Source organism: Salvelinus sp. IW2-2015, unplaced genomic scaffold (genome assembly GCF_002910315.2).
Source record: "Salvelinus sp. IW2-2015 unplaced genomic scaffold, ASM291031v2 Un_scaffold2986, whole genome shotgun sequence".
Classification (NCBI taxonomy): Eukaryota; Metazoa; Chordata; class Actinopteri; order Salmoniformes; family Salmonidae; genus Salvelinus; species Salvelinus sp. IW2-2015.
The window spans coordinates 54,512-75,193 of NW_019944280.1; the positions used below are offsets into that span (position 1 = coordinate 54,512).

Below are 20,682 nucleotides of genomic sequence, written 5' to 3' on the forward strand. Positions count from 1 at the left end.
CAGGCTGTGACCAGGCTTTAGAAATAGTTTCAGGCTTTTATTTTGAAAAATGAGCAAGATTTTTCAAAAGTAGTCAGGTGTCCTCTGAATAGTTCCTGCGCGCGAGAGAGGAGCTCTCCATTTTCTTTTTCTCTCTTATTGAATAGGTTATGGTCTGGTTGAAATATTATTGATTATGTTTGTTAAAAACAACCTGAGGATTGATTATAAAAAACATTTGACATGTTTCTACGACCATTACGGATACTTTTTGGAATTTGTCGAACGGAACAAGGCTTTGGTTTTCTGAACATAACGCGCAACCCAAATGGCGTTTTTTGTTATAAAAGTAATATTTATCGAACAAAAATAACATTTATTGGTGTAACTGGGAGTCTCGTGAGTGCAAACATCCGAAGATTATCAAGGGTAAGCGATACATTTTTTTGCTTTTCTGACTTTCGTGACCATGCTAATTTGGGGCTAGCTGTTGTAGCATTGATTGATACACTCACAAAAGCTTGGATTTCGCTGTAAAGCATATTTTCAAAATCTGACACGATAGGTGGATTAACTAAAACTAAGCTGTGTTTTGGTGTATTTCACTTGTGATTGCATGATTATAAAATATTTTTAGTAATATTTTTTCATCTGATAGTTTGGGAATTTTCTTCTTCCTTTCAGGACCGGGACGAGGCTGTAGTTTTTGAACATAACGCGCAACCCAAATGGCGTTTTTTTGTTATAAAAGTAATATTAATCGAACAAAAATAACATTTATTGTGTAACTGGGAGTCTCGTGAGTGCAAACATCCGAAGATTATCAAAGGTAAGCGATTAATTTGATTGCTTTTCTGACTTTCGTGGCCATGCTAATTTGGGGCTAGCTGTTGTAGCATTGATTGATACACTCACAAAAGCTTGGATTTCGCTGTAAAGCATATTTTCAAAATCTGACACGATAGGTGGATTAACAACAAGCTAAGCTGTGTTTTGGTATATTTCACTTGTGATTGCATGATTATAAATAGTTTTAGTAATATTTTGCGCCCTGCAATTCAGCGGTTGTTTGGAAAATGATCCCGTAAAAGGGATCCGTAGCGCAGAGAAGTTAATGACATGGCAGAATAGAATAGCATTGGATATGTTCTAGCCGAGAAGGGTGGGGTATGTGTGATATTCGGAGCAGCCTGCTGTACTTACATTCCAAATAACACAGCTCCAGACGGATCAGTGACAAAGGCCCTGGCTAGTTTGACCACATTAGCTCATGAGTTAGCAGATAACTCTGGGGTGGATACTTCCCTGACAGGGTGGTTCGATAGCATGTTTGGGAAATGGAAAAAATATTGTAAGTACTATATTGTGGGCTGCTTTCACCTGTATGAGTTTGTTGGTGTTGTGTGGATGCTGGTTGGTCCCATGTGTGAGAGGTTTGATCACCAGAACTCTAGGAGATCGATGATAAAACGGATGGTGAGATATGGACCGATTCCGAGCTCTGACCAGTGGGATGACGAATACAGGCGTTGGTCAGGACGTGAGCTGAGTGGGCAGTCTATATGTTGTGTGTCTAGTTTTCCCGTTTCTATGTTTGGCCTGATATGGTTCTCAATCAGAGGCAGGTGTTAGTCATTTTCTCTGATTGGGAACCATATTTAGGTAGCCTGTTTTGTGTTGGGTTTTGTGGGTGGTTGTCTTCTGTCTTTGTGTCTATGCACCAGATAGGACTGTTTCGMTTTTTRACATTTGTTGTTTTTGTATTTTGTGGTGTTCACATTTATTGTCGTTATTAAATCATGATGAACACTAACCACGCTGCGCTTTGGTCCTCTCCTTCGTCCACAGAAGAAAGCCGTTACAATACATGTATTGGTTTTGTTTGATTTTGTGTAACATTTTTGATTCCATATGGCGGTGGATGTYTCAGTGTGTATTATTTAGTCATTAAGGGGGGGTTGATAATGGAATTTATATGTTTAAAGTAATGATTAAAATATTCCACCCTGAATCCATATAATTGTATGAAATMTATTAGAATCATAKAMTTATAATCTGATMATGTGTGTAGTTTTAGTCAGAATTAGAACAAGGACCTTTTGTTCCTTTTTAGTACGTAAGCAGGGTGCAAGTGTGAAACAAATGATAAGAGGAGCTATCGACAGACAAGCTGGACTACTYTGTTRCTTACAGAACATTCTGTCTCCACCCGTGGAGGGGAGAAACTGTTAGGCTTGCAGAAAATTATGAAACATGAAACAATTTCCTGAAATTTTACACTTTACTATTGGATGGAGAGAAARGTTCGCAGTTTTTTAAATGATATCTGAGTGAGAGTGTCGACCATGATTACTACAAGTTTAGATCGCTGGCTAGACTATCTTACCAGTCTAAACAAATGTTAGCTGACATGTGCTAATTGAGTGACTGTCAGTGACTGACATAACAAGAGAAAAACTGCTGATGCACAACCAAACATTGAAATTGCACCTTGTGTTTTCTACTATTCTAACTTTCAACAGTAAGTTGAGAACCCGACTGAGTTCAGCAGTTGCCCATCTCTGCGTTGGACAATGCCTCTGCGAATCCAATGTTTTTAGATTTGTGGGTGAAGTTGTGAACGAGTGTACACTTCCGGACGAAGGAGATATTATTGGGACGTACCCATGACTAGGTTAGGGCATGATGTGCCTTAATGAGACGAGCCATCCAGAACTGAGGGCCCCAGGACTGAGTTTGGGAAACCCTGTTCTAGAGAAGTACACCCTCTAGTGTCCTCACATTCTAATCCAYACCTCCAAGACACTTCCATTTCTTTGTTTAATTCTTCAACTCTAATCAGGAGATCTAATTACTCCTGATCTAGTGGAAAGTTGTTCTGTTTACCAAAACATGTACTTTACCTCCCAGCTGCAACAAAGAATGTTTTGCATAGAGAAGGTTAATGCTATTGGTTGACTGGTCCTCACAGTATTCATCCATGTGGATCCTATTTATTCATCCTGTCATGTCTGATCTCTTTTCAAAGAATTTGTGTCATTGTCTTTACTGATCCTGTTGACAACGTGGGTTGTGTTGAAACCAATACTTTGGTTCCAGTACTTTCCCCTTAATTTCAACACTAAATCATTAACTGGTACCTGTACGTCACTGCAGACTCTGTAATAGGTGGAGGGCAGCATAAAACCAACAGATGTCCATAATAATGTGCAGTCTGCTGACACTGGATGACTGGAAACAGCAGAGATGAAGGAGCTATGGATTATGGCTGTCTTTGCTACAGGTAAGACTTGCTCTATATTTGATTCATTCAGGGTGATTTAAGATGTTCAGATGTATGATGCTGTTAAGTTTGTTGTATGATTGAGAATTGCGTAAGAAAATTGCTGTCACTCTCCAGATGTTCAAAAATGTATGATTAATTTAACTTGTCAATGGATTATTACCACTATATGACCTTACTGTTTTTACGTTGTGGTTGATGAATGTTAAAGTTTGTTGTATAGTCAATGATTAATTGATGTTTTGTCTGTTTGCTGTGAGGGATACAATAGCATCAATYAAGACATTGTTTCAGACTTTATTTTTATCCAAACACTAATCTGGATGTATCGCTAAGCTGTTGTTTACAGATTGTGGGTAGACTACTATCAGATCTCAGATGCAGTTGATAACAGGGTAGACTTTGCTATCAACTGTCTACCGTTTATTGGCAGTGAGAATGACTTCTTTCTCTCAAAAAGTACAGTAGAAAACATTTCTACACTGGTGAAGCGACAATGAAACTGGAACAGCATGGATCCTCTGCAATGATTAAAGGAACTGACACTATGTATCCTTGTTTATGTGGTTTACTGAGTTGATTAACTTTTTTTAAAGTCTCTTTTCCACAGGGGGATCTCAGCACATCATCTGCCATTCCAACAACCATTGACATAACTACCCCAACTACTGCTGACCCTACAACTCCTGAACCTCCAACTACTGATGTCCTTTTAAACCCTGACCCTCCAGCTAGTCCCCCTCCAACTACCTACACTCCAACTACCGACACGCCAACTACTTACACTCCAACTACCGACACGCCAACTACTTACACTCCAACTACCGACACTCCAACTACTGCTGCCACTTTAACACCTGACCCTCCAACTACTGACTCTTCAGCTACCGACACTCCAACAACCGACAATCCAGCAACCGACAGTCCAGCAACCGGCACTCCAATTACATACACTCCAACTACCGACAATCCAACTACTGACATTCCAGCAACCAACACTACACCAATCGACCCTAAAACTACTGATCCTCCAACTACCAACCKTCCAACTACCGACCTTCCCGCTACCGACCCTCCAGCTACCAAAATATCKTTAACAGACACTCCAGCTACCAACTTACCAACTACCCACTATCCAACTACCAACTTTCCAACAATTGACACCACAGCAACCGACACCCCAGCAACCGACACACAAGCAACCGACCTTCCAGCAACAGACTTTCCAACTTCCGATACTACAGCTACAGACACACCAGCAACCGACACCCCAGCAACCGACACTCCAACTACCGAAACGCCAACRACTGACACTCCAACTACCGAATGTCCAACTACTGACACTCAAATTACCGACTTTCCAACTACCGACACTCCAACTACTCCAACTATCTATACTCCAACTACCGACTCTCCACAACCGACACGCCAACAACTGGCACGCCAACTCCAGCTGCAGTCACTAAAACTACCAACTGTCCAACTACCGACTGCCCAACTACTGACTGTCCAACTACCGACACTCCAACTACCGACCTTCCCCTACTCACTATCCAACAACTGACTTTCCAAACAACTGACACTCCAGCAAACCGACACACACGCAACCCACCTTCCAGCAACAGACTTTCTCAACTTCCGATACTACAAGCTACCGACACTCTAGCAACCGACACACCAAGCGCAACCGACACTCCAGCAGAACCGACACTCCAACTAGCAACCGACCACACCAGCAACCGACACTGCCAACCAGCAACCGACACCCAGCAACCGACACTTCCTAGCAACACCGACACCAGCAAAACCACACTCTCAGCAACCGAGACCACTCAGCACGCACAACCGAGCACCTCCCAGCAACCGACACTCTCAGCAACCGACGACACACCAGCGACACCAGGACAACACACCAGCAACCGACACTCCAGCAACCGACACTCTAGCAACCGACACACGCAGCAACGACACTCCAGCAAACCCGACACTTCTAGCAACCGACACTCCAGCAAAACCGACACTCCAGCACACCAGAGCACTCCAGCAACGACACTCTAGCAACCGACACACCAGCAACCGACACTCACCAGCAACCGACACTCCAGCAACCGACCACTCCAGCAACCGACACTCTAGCAACCGCACAACAGCAACCGACACACCAGCAACCGACACTCCAGCAACCGACACTCTAGCAAACCGAGACCACTCCAGCAACCGACACCTCACTAGCAACCGAACACACCAGCGAACCGACACACCAGCAACACAGACGCACTCCCACCAGACGAACCGACACTCTAGCAACCGACCACACCAGCAACCGACACACCAGCAACCGACACTGCTAGCAACCGACACACCAGCAACCACACTCCAGCAACCGACACTCCAGCAACCGACACCTTCCAGCAACCGACACTCTAGCAACCAACACCACAAGGAACCGACACCACAAGGAACCGACACACCAGCAACCGACACACAAGAACACCACCTTCCAGCCACAGACTTTCCAACGTCCGATACGTACAGCCACCGACACTCCAGCAACCGACACTGCAACTACCGAAATGCCACTACCGACACTCCAACTACCGAGTGTCCACTACTGACACACCAATTACCGACTTTTCAACTACCGCACCAACTTCAAATACGAACTTCCCAACTACGACTCTCCAACAATCGCGCACGCCAACTACCGGCATGCCAACTACCGACACTCCAGCTACAGTCACTAAGAACTACCAGTTCCAACTACCGACTGTCCAACTACAGACTGTCCAACTACTGACTGTCCAACTACCGACACCCCAACTACAGACACTCCAGTTACTGACACTCAACAACCGCACGCTATCAACTGGGACCCAACAACCGACACGTCAACATCTGACACTTACAGCTACCCACACGCCGGCAACCGACACTCCAGCAACCGACACTCCAACTACCGACACTCCAACTAGCGACACTCCATCTACCGACACTCCATCTACTGGCTGTCCAACTACTGACTTTACAACACGACTTTACAACTCCGACACTCCAACTACTGACACTCCATCTACTGGCTGTCCAACTACTGACTTTACAACTACCGACTTTACAACTACCGACACTCCAACACCGACACTCCATCTACTGGCTGTCCAACTACTGACTTTACAACTACCGACTTTACAACTACCGACACTCCAACTACGACACGTCCATCTACTGGCTGTCCAACTACTGACTTACAAACTACCGACTTTACAACTACCGACACTCCAACTACCGACACTCCATCTACTGGCTGCCAACTACTGACTTTACAACTACCGACTTTACAACTACCGACACTCCAAATACCGGCAGGCTATCAACCGGCACGCCAACATCTGACACGCCAACAACCGACATGCCAACATCTGACATGCCAACAACCGAGACGCCAACAACTGACATGCCAACAACCGAGACGCCAACAACTGACATGCCAACAACCGAGACGCCAACAACTGACATGCCAACAACCGAGATGCCAACAACTGAATGCACCGAACGCCAACATCTGACATGCCAACAACCGAGACGCCAACAACTGACATGCCAACAACCGACATGCCAACATCTGACATGCCAACAACCGACATGCCAAACATCTGACATGCCAACAACCGACATGCCAACAACTGACATGCCAACAACGACATGCCAACATCTGACATGCCAACAACCGAGACGCCAACAACTGACATTCCAACTACCGACATTTCAACACTGAACATACTTCACTGCCATACACAATAGTGTGTGGAACCATTGCGACTCTCCCATCACCTCTCCCACCACCACCTCTCCCACAACCTCTCCACCACCCCCACCACCACCTCTCCCACCACCACCTCTCCCACCACCAGCTCTCCCACCACCAGCTCTCCCACCATTACCTCTCCCACCACCATCTCTACCTCCACCTCTCTCACCACCTCTACCACCAACCCCACAATCCCCCTCCCACCACCTCTCCCACCACCTCTCCCACCACCTTCCCACCACCTCTACCACCACCCCCACCATCACCTCTCCCACCACCACCTCTCCCACCACCTCTACCACCACCACCTCTCCATCACCTCTCCCACCAACACCTCTCCCACAATCCCCACCACCACCTCTCCTACAATCCCCACCACCACCTCTCCTCCACCTCTCCCCCCACCTCTCCCAGCACCTCTCCCCCCACCTCTCCCCACATCACCTCTCCCACCACCACCTCGACCACAACCCCTCCTCTGGTCTGTATCAACAGTTTGTAAGCTGCAGAGAGTCGAGTTTGTATCTGTCCTGATGAGTGACTGGAGAGACCTGTTCAGAGGGTACGTAAACACAAGTACACTATATCTAACCCTGGATCAACCATTCAGACCCTCCAAAACTACACTACTATACCTAACTGAACTACCATTCAGACTCCCTACATACTAACTACTATACCTAACCCTGGATCTACCATCAGATCCTCCAAATAACACACTACTATACCTAACCCTGGATCTAACCATTCAACCCTCCACAATACTACACTACTATACCTAACCCTGGAACTACCATTCAGACTCCTCTACTATACTACACTACTATACCTAACCCTGGATCTACCATTCAGACTCCTCCACAATACTACACTACTATACCTAACCCTGGATCACCATTCAGACTCCTCCACAATACTACACTATATACCTAACCTGATCTCTGATTCACAGTCACACACTACACTACTAACCTAACTCTCCTACATACTCCATTCACCAGTAACACACTACACTACACAATACTAACTATATACCTAACCCTGGATCTCCATTCACAGTACACACCACTACACTACTATACCTAACCCTGGATCTCACATTCACAGGACACACCACTACACTACTATACCTAACCCTGGATCTCTGATTCACAGTACACACCACCTCACTACTATAACCTAACCCTGGATCTCACATTCACAGTACACACCACTACACTACTATACCTAACCCTGGATCTCACATTCACAGTACACACCACTAACACTACTATACACTAACCCTGGATCTCTGATTCACAGTACACACCACTACACTACTATACCTAACCCTGATCTCTGATTCACAGTACACACCACTACACTACTATACCTAAACCTGGATCTCACATTCACAGTACACACCACTACACTACTATACTAAACCTGGATCTCACATTCACAGTACACACACTACACTACTATACCTAACCCTGGATCTCACATTCACAGTACACAGTACACACCACTACACTACTATACCTAACCCTGATCTCTGATTCACAGTACACACCACTTCACTACTATAGCTTACCCTGGATCTCACATTCAGAATGTATATTTCATGTTTGCATGTTGAAATTATTTTAATTTGATAGGGAATTTCTGCAATTCCACCATCAAGGATGGATTCTCCTTCCCCAGAACAGTGGTCTGCTTATACAGATAAGTTATGTGATGAGAATACAACCAGTGGTATGTTACTTTTATTCACCTGAAATGGCAAATATGTATTCGTCTTTTACAGTCCTAATTAATGTTGTGTTAGGTAACACAAAATCTTGAGTATCTTTTTATCTTGGTTCCTCCAGCTGGTTTACCAAAAMCCTCAGCAAGATGTTTGAATGACACTGGATCTCCGATGTTTGGTTCTCCTCACATTCTGCAGTGTGAATTTACCCTCAGTGACATTCAAGGAAATGTAAGTCAATAAGCATATTTTTTATGATCCTGATTCATGACCGGTCTCGGTTTTGCATTCTTCTCTTTTTCTCAATTACCTCAACTACCTCATACCTCAATACCGGTACTCCTTGTATATAGGTTTGTTATTGTTATTTTATTGTGTTACTATTTCCTCAGGTGCTAATTTTCATACTTTTTACCTCTACATTGTTAGAAAAGGGCTAGTAAGTGAGCATTTGTATCTGTTGTATTTGGCACATGTGACAAATCAAATTTGATTTACAGTTATTATCATGAGTCAATCTTACAGTTTGAACAACTGGCTCTTACCTTCAGCTCATGTATTKTGTTCCTTTATTCTGCTTGACAGTTGATGAYGAACACAATTGTTTTATTTCTTGTGTTTTACATTACATTGAATTTGCATATATTTTTGTACTTTTTTGTACTGTCCCCTGTTTGGAATTGAACCCACAACCCTGGCATTGCAAGTGCCACAGTTAGTACTGGCAATTGGAATATCCAAATGTACTCACAGTTCAGGATGTTGCTGCCACTTATAAAATGTTCTGTTGAAAAACAATACTCAAATAAAATATAAATCCTTGTCTGTCTCTATTCAGATCTCCAGCAGTTCAGGTGATTTACTACAGTTAGCCTTCAGTACTCAGATCTTGACCTCCCAACCAGAGCAGCTGTCAGCTGACAACATCACCACAGCAGCTCAGATAGTTAACACACTGCTTCTGTCTGCAAATATCACACAGGTACAAGATGTTTTGAAATCAAGTCGTACTATGACATGTTCTGGAGAGAAACGTGAGGTTGTTACTGCAGTGACTTGAACACTTGAGGGTCATCCCCTGGTTTTGATTATGTTGCAGGACATCGCAGTGGCAGCTGTAACTACCATCAGTCAGCTGCTGCGTACCAGTGAGGAGAGTACACAGGAGAGAGACACTGTCCAGAGGTGTTTGTGTTTCTGCATATGTTTGAGTATGTGTGTACGTGTGCCTCAGTGCGTGTCTGCATGGTGCATGTAAACTAATGTTTTTCTGTGTTTCTCTGCCAGCCTCACAGAGACCCTGGAGAAGTTTTCCCTGGACCAGCACAGTAATGTATCATTGGTGGTTCAGCCCAACCTGGCAGTCCAGTCTGTCCAAGTACCAAGTGACTCAGTAGGGATCCAGTTTACTGCTCTAACTGGTGAGTGTGACTGCTCGTGAACCTGCACACTGTAATTTAAAGTGATAGTTTGTATCTGTGTTAAAATACCAGACTGGTTCAAACAAAACAACAATTCAAAAGTTTCTCCTCTGTTGGTCAGTAAGGTTTGGTATGGATTTGATTTGTTGTACTACAGACAAGTACAGAAGTAACACTATATTGTTCTGCTTTAAATGTTTAAATCAGTTTAATCTCTGTCTCCAGGAAGATCTGGTAATTTTGTGGCCAACAGAATTCATCTCAACACCAATACCTCTGAACTGATAGCTGACAAAGGAGGTTCTGCCGATGTCCAGATTGTTATGAAATTCCGACCAGGTGAGCCAATGTTGGTATGCAAACATAGTGTATAAACTCAAGCTTCCTTTCCCGCTTTCACAGACAGCGCTTAACTGCTCTTTTGTGTGTGCCAAAATCAGGTAAACAGAGTGACATGAGATATGGATAAGTAAACTAATGAGAAGTCATTTGGCTTTCACGATAAGCCTACAAGGCAAGGTCAAGCTACTCAATATATATAAGTCCTGATATGAAAAACATTCTCTCTCGCTCTCACGCGCGCTCAATTAAATTAAAGGGTTTTATTGGCATGGGAAACATATATTTACATTGCCAAAGCAAGTGAAATAGATAATTAACAAAGGTGAAATCAACTTTAAAAAATGAACTGTAAACATTACGCTCACAAAAGTTTCAAAGGAATAGAGCCATTTCAAATGTCATATTATGGCTATGTACAGTTTATAATGATGTCTCTCTCTCTCCCTCACTACACTCAGTTTCACGTAGTAAAAACAACCAAGTCCATTGGTTTTGTGCTCTACCAAAACGACCGGTTCTTCAGGTCCAGTGCTTTCAGTGCTTCTTCAGGGACCAGCAGAAGGGTCATCTCTGCTAACCTGGGACAAGTGTCTGGGTTACATGTTGAGATGCTCTTCAAGCCCACAGTAAGACTTCTGATGGAATCAGTAAATGCATAGTGGTCCAAATTATCTTGGAAACACAATGGGAAGTTATCCATTATCTAAGTCAGGGGTAGGCAGCACAGTTCCTGGAGTTCCCAGGTATTGCAGGATGTTGTTCCAACTAGGCAATACACCTGACCAACTAAGCTATTTGATCAGTTCAGTGATTGCCTAAAGTCAGCCACACTGGTCTTCCAGGTCGTTTAAATCAAAACATGATGTTGTCAGGATTTGGCCAAGGATAGTTTCCGGTTTTGGTCACTAGATGCCCCCATTGTGCTTTTTTGACCCTTTTGTTTTCCCTTATTTCCAGTTATTATTTGCACCTGTGCCTCGTTTCCCTTGAATGTATTTAAACCCTTAGTTTTCCTCAGTGTTTGAATGTTAGCACCCAGCCCCAGCCATGCTGTGACATTTTTTACTCCTGTTGGATCTCTTGAGGTACTCTGGTTTTGTTCTCTTATTTATTTTTTGAATATTCTTTTGAGTTTTTCCCCTGCTGTCTTACCACTTTGTGGATTTACCTTGTGACTTGGAGGATATACCTTTTTCTCTTGGAATTACTTTTGACGTTGTGGATTTATATCTTTGCCTGAAGAACTTTCCTTTTTACTTTATTAAACACCGTCTCAAGTACTGCTGTGTCTGCCTCATCTTCTGGGTTCTGCGACTATTAGTGGCTCAGTTTGCTAAGTGACTGTTTCTCTCACCGGAGACACGAGTTCGTAACTGGGTCCTCACAGATGTGCCTGTGGCCCTACCCTTAAGCTTCCATGGATAACTTAGATCATCAGCCATAAGGAACAAGGAAGCATATTTTGGCCAGTGAACAAGGAAGCACATGTTGTATTGTATATAATATGATCTATAAAATATATATATGTGCTTAATGACCTATTATACTTCACAATTTACTTTATGATTTTTTAAATTAAGAATACTGTGAATGCATGTGTTTTTTCTGAAGGATTTTCAGTGAGTTTGTTTCTGTTCTCACTTCTCAGGCTGTCCCCAACGCCTCCCTCTATGACTTTGCCTGCGTGTGGTGGAACTACACGTTGAAAGACTGGAGCACCTTTGGCTGCTCAAAAGTCAACTACTCAGAAGACGGCCTGCGATGTTTCTGTAATCACACCACTAATTTCGCTGTGCTGATGGTGAGTAGCTAGCTGCCTTCATCTCCCTTTTACTGACCACACTCTGACCTATGGTTTACATCAGCAGGATCCAGACCGATGAGGGCAATGACTTTCTATATGACTGAAACAGAAACTTAGTGTTGAAATGTATTTTTTATTTTCTTTCTACAGTCGTTCAGGAGGGTTTTTAAATACGCTGAAGAGCTAGACTGGATCACCATATTGGGATGTTCCATGTCCATCATTGGGTTGAGTTTAACAATAACATTCCAGATCACAACCAGGTAAGTCCTACAGGGTTCCAAACCAATTCAAATATACAATAAACATTCCAGATTGTGTACCGTTAAGATCCTACAGGGTTCCAGAACCAATTCAAAATATACAATAACATTCCAGATCGCAACCAGGTAAGATCCTAGAGGGTTCCAGAACCAATTCAAAATATACAATAATTCCAGATCACAACCAGGTAAGATCCTACAGGGTTCCAGAACCAATTCAAAATATACAATAACATTCCAGATCGTACCCGGTAAAATCCTAGAGGGTTCCAGAACCAATTCAAAATATACAATAACATTCCAGATCACAACCAGGTAAGATCCTACAGGGTTCCAGAACCAATTCAAATATACAATAACATTCCAGATCGTTACCGGTAAGATCCTACAGGGTTCAGAACCAATTCAAAATATACAATAACATTCCAGATCGTTCCCGGTAAGATCCTACAGGGTTCCAGAACAATTCAAATATACAATAACATTCCAGATGTGTACCGTTAAGATCTACAGGGCTCCATAACCAGTTAAAAATATTGGGTGCATCGTGAAGCCCTTTGTCTGATCCAACAGGACTTGATAGGTGAAACCCACTATTAATGAACCAACACATCCATATCTACACATCTAACATCCCAAACATATTTTTGTCTATCACCTATCCCCAGGAAATCACGCAAAAACCAACCCAACGGTCCTCTTAGTGAGCGTCTGCATGTGTCTCCTGATCTTCACCTCCTCTTCATGTTCGGGAGTGGACAACCCTCATAAACAGCTGGGCACCCCTGAAATACAGGAGGAAAACATTCTCCCCCGTCCGACACCACACAGAGCAGGACAGAGGGCCCTGTATGCAGTGGCGGTCCTGCTGCAGTACTTCCTGTTGGGGACGTTCACCTGAATAGCAACTGTACGCCACACATGTCTTCCTGATGATCAGAAACAGCCTGGCCACTTGCCCGTCACACTTCACAGCCTATACTGTGGCCATCGGATGGGGTAGGATATCATGTAGAAAAATCAATTATTTTGTTTCTGAAGCTTTGGCTGACATTAGCCCTTGGCTCCTTGAACCAAAACTAACGCTAAGTGATATTTTCAGGCTCTAMTAAGCCTGAAATAGAACTTAAAAGCAACTTGTATAGTGATATGTCTTTAGAGGATGTATGTGTAGTGTATATACTCTGTACATGGCTGCATGCAAATCTACCAGGAAATAACATKATTCTCTGTCCTTTAGGACTGCCTGCGGTTGTGGTGGCTCTCACCTTAGGAATTAGTTACAGAGTGGATGAWCCACTGGGTTACAGGCAGGAGGAATTGTGAGTCAATACTGTACTATACTACTACACTACTTCTCTGTACTATACTGTACTATACTGAACCGTACTATACTACTTCTGTATTACTGTACTGTACGGCCACAACTACACCTGAGTACTGTGATGTGCTGTACTGCAATTTTCTTCCTCTGTGGTTATTATATAATAGGTTCATTTTAAATTAAAGTGGGGCAAACGATWWAWAAAATTGTATAACTCATGCTGTAAAAGGTTATCCCTGTCATTTTTTGTATACATGTTTATTATGCATGTGAATAATTGGCAATATTGAAAGTCAAAAATATACATAGAGTATATTAAGAATGATCCATTTTTTCCCCAAGGTTTCTTGTTTACTTATGCCACCCACCATGTTTGATTAAAACCACGTCCTTTAAATAACAGGCGTTTTGTCTGTCATAGAGTCCCACTCTCTAACTCATTCATTTGACCTCTCAGTTGCTGGCTTGCTGCCCTCGATCCAAAGGGGAACTTTGACTTCAAGCTGCCAATGTTTTGGGGGTTCCTGATACCTGTGGCGTTCATGCTTATTTTCAACACAGTGATGTTGATATATTTTGCAGTTACAACATACAAAACCAACCCACATTTAACCAGGTAACATTTTAAGGACACAAAGTAGGAAGTTGGAGTCACAAAGATCAGTCTTGATTTAAATGCCTGCTAACAAGCTTGTGAAGTTTAAACTGTCTTTCAATGAAAAGCCAATTATAAATAAGTTATTAGTAACGCAAATCCCAATTTTAATGAGCACCACGCTCTAACCCACTCAGTCAATGGAAGCATAGTGTTATTATACAACAGCATTACAGCATTCTAACTATGTTGGTTATGTTTCCCAGTACAAGACACACATCGATGAAGAAGAAGTTCCTCAGTAGCTTTTCTCTGGCTGTGGTGCTCGGTCTCTCCTGGATCCTGGGCTATCTGTTGCTCATTAACACAGAACCAGACCATGTACACCATATATGTCAGAGTCAAGGCCCGCGGGCCACATCCGGCCCGCGAGAAGTTTTTTTACGGCCCCTGGGATGATCTTGATTTATTATTAGAACCGGCCCGCAGACCGCAGCAGCCGGCAGCCCGCAGATCTTTTACACGCACCAATACTACATTTCCCACAATGCAACGTGACGCACCGAGCAGTAGGCTGCTTCATTTCAATATTTATTGGCACAGCAGTCGTCAGCATCACAGTAAAATTAACTTTCAGATACCCATCAAAAATGGCAAAACGGAAGGTGGACACTGAGAACCGGGGGTTTCAACAAGGTGGGAGTCGGAGTATATGTTCACGGAGGTAGCTGGAAAACCTGTGTGTCTTCTGTGTGGAGAAAGTGTGGCGGTACTGAAAGAGTATAATCTGAGACGACATTTTGAAACGAAACACGCGGACAAAACCAAGAATATGGACATGGAACAAAGGCTACAAAAGGCAGAGGAATTAAAACGAGCCCTCAAATCTCGACAGGCTCTGTTCAAAAAAGCCAAATCACAAGGCCAGGCTGCTGTCAAGGCCAGTTTTATTTTGGCAGAAGAGATCGCTAAATCAGCCCGGCCATTTACGGAGGGGGATTTCATCAAAAACTGCATGATTAAAGTTCGTGACGAAGTTTGCCGCCAGAAAAAAAGGCAACTCTTTTTAAATGTGAGTCTGAGCAGAAACACCATTGCCGAGAGAGTAGACCAGTTGTCCATCAATCTAAAGAGCAGCTTGTGAAAAAGGGAAAAGATTTCATTGCATATTCCTATGGCTGTGAAGTGTAGAGACACCGACAATTTTCTGAAACATATGCCTATCAGTTGTGCTAATTCATCGCGAGTCACCAGCCTGCAAGTGAAGAGAAGAGTTTTGGACTTCCGTCCTATAATGGTGGCAGGGTGTGGCACGGTATAACGTCTGGAGAGACACCTCGGGTCCTATTTGTTAATGAAGATTTGTAGATGTCACCCCCGAGGATGTTTGTACAATTGAGTCTAAGAGATGGAGCTGCTTGGGAAAGCAAACTTCGTTGGGTTTTGTAACAACCGACGGAAGAAGTGTCGATGGTGACAAGGAGGGGAGCTGGTAGGGCAGAAGATAACGGATAAAGATGCTAAGAGGAAAATCGCAGACAGGTGCTGAGCTGACAGCTTTATCATTGCTTTCATGTAACACACCAGGAAGCGTTTTGTTGCGGTAATGGATACACCTGAAAGGAGCACTTGACGAGACATACTGCGACGACGACATATCACCAGGCTAATGTTGTGAAAGAATCATCCGCCAGTTCAGCAGTTCACGAGCTTTAGACGGATCGGTAGGATGGCGCCTAAAGCACGGAAGTATAGTGAGGCCAGGTCACATGATCGCATGTCATTCAGCCGAGAATTGCCGATGGCGGTTAGAAGCGAAGGTAATTGGGATTTGTCTGTCTGTCACACAGATGGTGACGATGTGCTGCTGTCGTGAAGCAGCAAAGCTGTAAGAAAGGAGAGAGTGCAATGACTTCCGCAAGCGCGGAAATTTTGTGTATACTGCTTTTCATCGCAGATGAATTGCCAACAAACTAGCACTCGAAGTCGTGATTGTCGTTTCGAATAGGTTTTCATCGTTGACACATCATCTGAATGCTGATTGCAGCTGCAGCGGTTCGGGATCAATGTCAGGTAATCTGACCATATGTACAGTACCAGTGACGGAGGGCAGTTTAAAAGCGCAAACTGACTCTGTGGGAGAATCGCAAGATGCGGAAAGAAAATTTGAGGCAACATTTTCCCAGCTGCCAGACCATGAGGAACAGTTAAAAAGCTCATCTAACCAGTGCAGATCCCGAAGCGCACAGTTTGGCCTGATAAAAACCTGCCCTGGTATGCTATGCGCTGGACTTTTCGACTGCCGTTCGATTAGCATTTGCCTGACTGTTGGAAGCACACTGAACAAAAGAGCTAGTTGGAATCTCGTAACACCATTTGCTGTTGAGGACCCGTGGAAAGCCTTCACACCAAACCTCCAAATGGAGTTGTGATTGACGACTCTCGAGGCAATGCAATGATTGCACGGAGGGGCAAAACTATGCGGGCAGTGGGATTATGCGCGGAGGTTCGCCCTGTGTCCTCTCCCACAGGTATTAGCGAGGGCAGATGTGCCCCTCAGCTGACGTCATCCACCAGGCTGCGTCAAACGTTGTCTCTATGTTTGAGCAGCAACATAGCATGTCTCGTAGTGACACTAAACATCACGTTTTTACTAGAGAGCCCTGAACAATTACCTAACACATTCGACTTAGTGCCAACTCCACCATTCTGAGGATTTCCTCAGCCTCAGAGCACTTACCTTGCCGAACATTGAGGAACTGGTCAAGCAAAAGATGGGACAACCTACGCCATGTATCACCTTCAACCTCAACAAGTGAACATTACTGTTGCAACTATCCATATTAGAGGGTGTTTTACTCAGTTCAAGTTTAAAAGTTAAGTTTAATGATTTTGTTTTCCACTTGCATGGCTTTACTTCTCCTTAATACACAAAAGGTTTGTTTTTGATTAATAGATTTTTGCACTTATATTTTATGTAATTAGTAATCCAATTAATTATTCGTTAAAGATATTTCAGTTGGATAGTGGATGTTAGAAATTGCTATTATTGTTTTTCTCTTTGTAAGTAAATTTAGCCCACTTTGCTGTTTATCTTGGACCGACACGAGTATAGGGGGACTACCGGGCTTGCTTTTCAGTGTTCATTCCAGTATTCATTTTCTCACGACTCTCACTAGGACTTCCTCTGTTTCATGAGACCATGGGTCATACTCTCCCCACTGCCTGCTTTGATTGGTGCCTGCTCATGGTTTCAGGGAGTACAGGAATTGACGAGAGGGGGTCTGGATGATTTACAATTAGGACAATATCGGAATGTACAAATTGAAGTGGTCATGTGATATACTAGAATGTATTGGCAAACTTTAACACTGTCTCCGAAATATTTTTTATCCCTTAATTAGGAAAAAATGAGTAGTATACAACTATAGCTACTGAAGTGTGCCTTTGTGGAGAGAGAGTTTTTTTATTATTTATAATCGATTGCACTCTTAGGGTTAATTGGGTGATTTTTATATAATAGCGCTAGATGGTTGGCATGGCATTCATTCTATCGGTAAGTCTGTTGATACATTATATAGATTACATAGACAGAGTCCATAAGAAATATTAGGGCATTATCTCATCTCTACTCGGTGATCATAACTCTGTTTGCAATCTACTTATATGTTAGCGTTATCTCAGTGAAGGGTTCAAGGTGTAGGGATTACACTGAGGAACGTAGTGATGCGTGATTCCTATATTATAGTTATTCATCGTATTAACAAGTATGTTAAATTCGAGATCAGATACTTCCTGCGCCGCTTGAAGACATTGTAGATACCATCCTGGATTCATCTTCACTTTTGGGCGCACTATTTCCGATCTATAATTCGTAATCATATTAGACCGGATCGGCGCACACCTGACATCGGACATTCCACTAAATTCAAAAGAATCTACCTTTACTGATTGTTTCGGCGAGTACACGTGGCTAACCACTTTCACAGGTAGGTCCAATATATTTCGACACTCTACGTTATTACTTCGATACAAGTTGACATCACAGCTGTGATATCGAGATGTCGTTTCTGGCTTAAATGATTAATTATGGGAATATACATATAGCAACCTACTTCATCTTGTTTACCTTCAACTACTAGTGCAATCTCTCACCATGTAAGAACATTTTGGTAGACGATCTCAGACATCCAGCCAGGCCTAGTGTGGTCGGTTGGAAATAATTTATGTCTCAATATTGACGAAGCATGTAGACGCGAGAGAATCTTAAAATCAAGAGGCAGCTCTCTGTGATGTTAATGATTATATATAGAAAACTTCACTTATTCGTGTCGGCCACCTGGCCATGTCGGCCAATGTTCAAGTGCGCGGAACACCACCCCGCCTTCTCAACTAGTCGGTTCCATTATCATGGTTAGTACCATTAGGAAACTACGCGTGTCCAATAGAGGTCCTATCCGAGTTACCATATTGGCTCACTGGAGAGCATAACACTCCGCTATATTATACTCTGCCATCGGGTGGGATCTATATTTAGATGTCACAGGCTTCATGTTGTCTCTCCTCGCCTAGCCTACGGCGCGCATAATATCGTGAGATATTTCAAGTTAAATAGGTCACAATAGTCATGGTGTTGCTCAAACCGGGTGATGCTTGTTATTAAGAAATTGAGGGATCAGAGGATGTGTCGCTATTGCTCACCATGCCTGATAGGTGTCTTTGTACTCAATTCCCTTGGAGCGCGAAATGGCCCAGGGGACAGAGCATTCTTCCGGGTGGTTATTTGTCTTTCTTTTAATTAGGGAAATTGGCAGAAACTCTATTGTCGTCGTTCGTGGTAATCTAATTAGATGTTGCCAGGATTGTCTTAGGTCATTTTAGTTTCTTCATGTGTATGCTGTATAGGTTTGTGAGTTTGTGGAAGTAGTAGTTAAGGGACATGATAGGAGATCTAGTGTGTGATCCATTAGGGTGTCATTTTAGGTGTTCCCATAGATGTCTAGAGTTACAGTCGTTTGAAATGCAACACACAGGTTTGTAGCAGGAGTTCCATAACGAGCGCCTTAAGAAGGATCATGTGTTTTGGGTTTGGGGTATTCTCCGGCGTGTTGATTGGTGGTTTACACAGCATAGGGATACCCCTGGCCGATGTATCCAGTCGACACCAGGCCAGCTATCATATCTGACATGTGGCTGTACTGTATAATGCATATTTTGCGCTTTATAATTTTGCAGAACTTAAGCTGGAGTTGACGTACACTGCTGATTTAGTAAAATACGCATCTGTCAGCGACAGCGGCACACCATGCTGCACCATCCTCTCTTCGTGCCATCTTCCACACATTTCCAACATATAAATCAGCGTCCATTTGTCCAGCAACAATATCATTTACCTTAGACTTACATAGCTTAGCCAGACCATGTCTAACACTGTATTTCTGCATCTGGAATGTTATTTTCTAGGTCCAAAAACAGACATTTCTAAGTGAGCCCAATTTGACGGTATTGGTTATCACAGGGAAATGTACGAGGCATTGCCTCATTGTAACATGTGGTTGCTTCTTCGTCTTTTCGCCGTGGCCTGTCTGGCTTGTCTCCTTTATTACTGCAATTGTTAGAAATATTAAGTTATTTTCCTTTTACAATCAAATACCTTAACTTTTGTGGACAATTTTCTATTTCTATTATTAATCTATCCCAGAAAATATGTGAGGAAACAGGTTGTTTATCTGGGTGCCACCAATCAGTGGGAGTGAAAATTGTGTTGAGAATTCAAGTGTAAATTGAATCTTATGATGTTAGATGTGAACAGGATGGGAACAGATGCATTTTTTTTTAATATGACTCACAAAACAAGCAACACATAGGGTATATAAGAATATTAGATGGTAGACCAGCAAATGCCTGTAAGTTTTAGAAACCAGCAGATTAAAATAAGATTAAATTTAGATGTTTTCTTTTTATAGCAGATATATCTTGGTATATGTGGCATAATTTATAAGTTCGAGATGCTTAAACCTACTCTTTATCACAATCCATATATCCTCTTTTATATAGGTATCTCAGATGCATTTCCCTGGTCAGTGTGGGCAGTCTTAGTCACAGGGAGGTATGCTTAGAGGCCCCAAACGGGATCT

At 43.0% G+C, this 20,682-nt stretch overlaps 2 protein-coding genes and 1 long non-coding RNA gene across 8 annotated transcripts in view; all 3 read left to right on the forward strand.

Annotated features, from left to right (window-relative positions):
- Positions 1–20,682, forward strand: part of LOC112075110 (adhesion G-protein coupled receptor G7-like) — a 76,284-nt gene that overhangs the window by 36,165 nt on the left and 19,437 nt on the right. For 4 of the 6 annotated variants that reach the window (XR_011477238.1, XM_070440768.1, XM_070440769.1 and 1 more), the window contains exons 4-6: positions 8,918–9,027; positions 9,635–9,778; positions 9,896–9,981. Coding sequence is in view for 3 of the 6 variants with exons in the window: in XM_070440768.1 (XP_070296869.1) it covers positions 8,918–9,027; positions 9,635–9,778; positions 9,896–9,981 (340 nt within the window). In the remaining 3 variants the exon portion in view is untranslated. Of the gene's footprint in view, positions 1–8,917; positions 9,028–9,634; positions 9,779–9,895; positions 9,982–10,083; positions 10,218–10,442; positions 10,557–11,017; positions 11,186–12,207; positions 12,361–12,513; positions 12,601–20,682 lie in introns of those variants that run through there. The other 2 variants (XR_011477241.1, XR_011477240.1) reach the window with 2 other exon arrangements.
- On the forward strand, positions 3,178–4,877 carry LOC139025636 (salivary glue protein Sgs-3-like). The gene is made up of 2 exons (XM_070440771.1): positions 3,178–3,262; positions 3,859–4,877. The coding sequence occupies exons 1-2, from the start codon at positions 3,226–3,228 to the stop codon at positions 4,824–4,826; spliced, it is 1,005 nt and encodes a 334-aa protein (XP_070296872.1). The 5' UTR covers positions 3,178–3,225; the 3' UTR covers positions 4,827–4,877.
- Positions 13,485–14,930, forward strand: LOC139025635 (uncharacterized). Its single transcript, XR_011477237.1, has 4 exons — positions 13,485–13,625; positions 13,867–13,948; positions 14,408–14,566; positions 14,812–14,930. It is a non-coding gene; the product is annotated as an uncharacterized lncRNA (long non-coding RNA).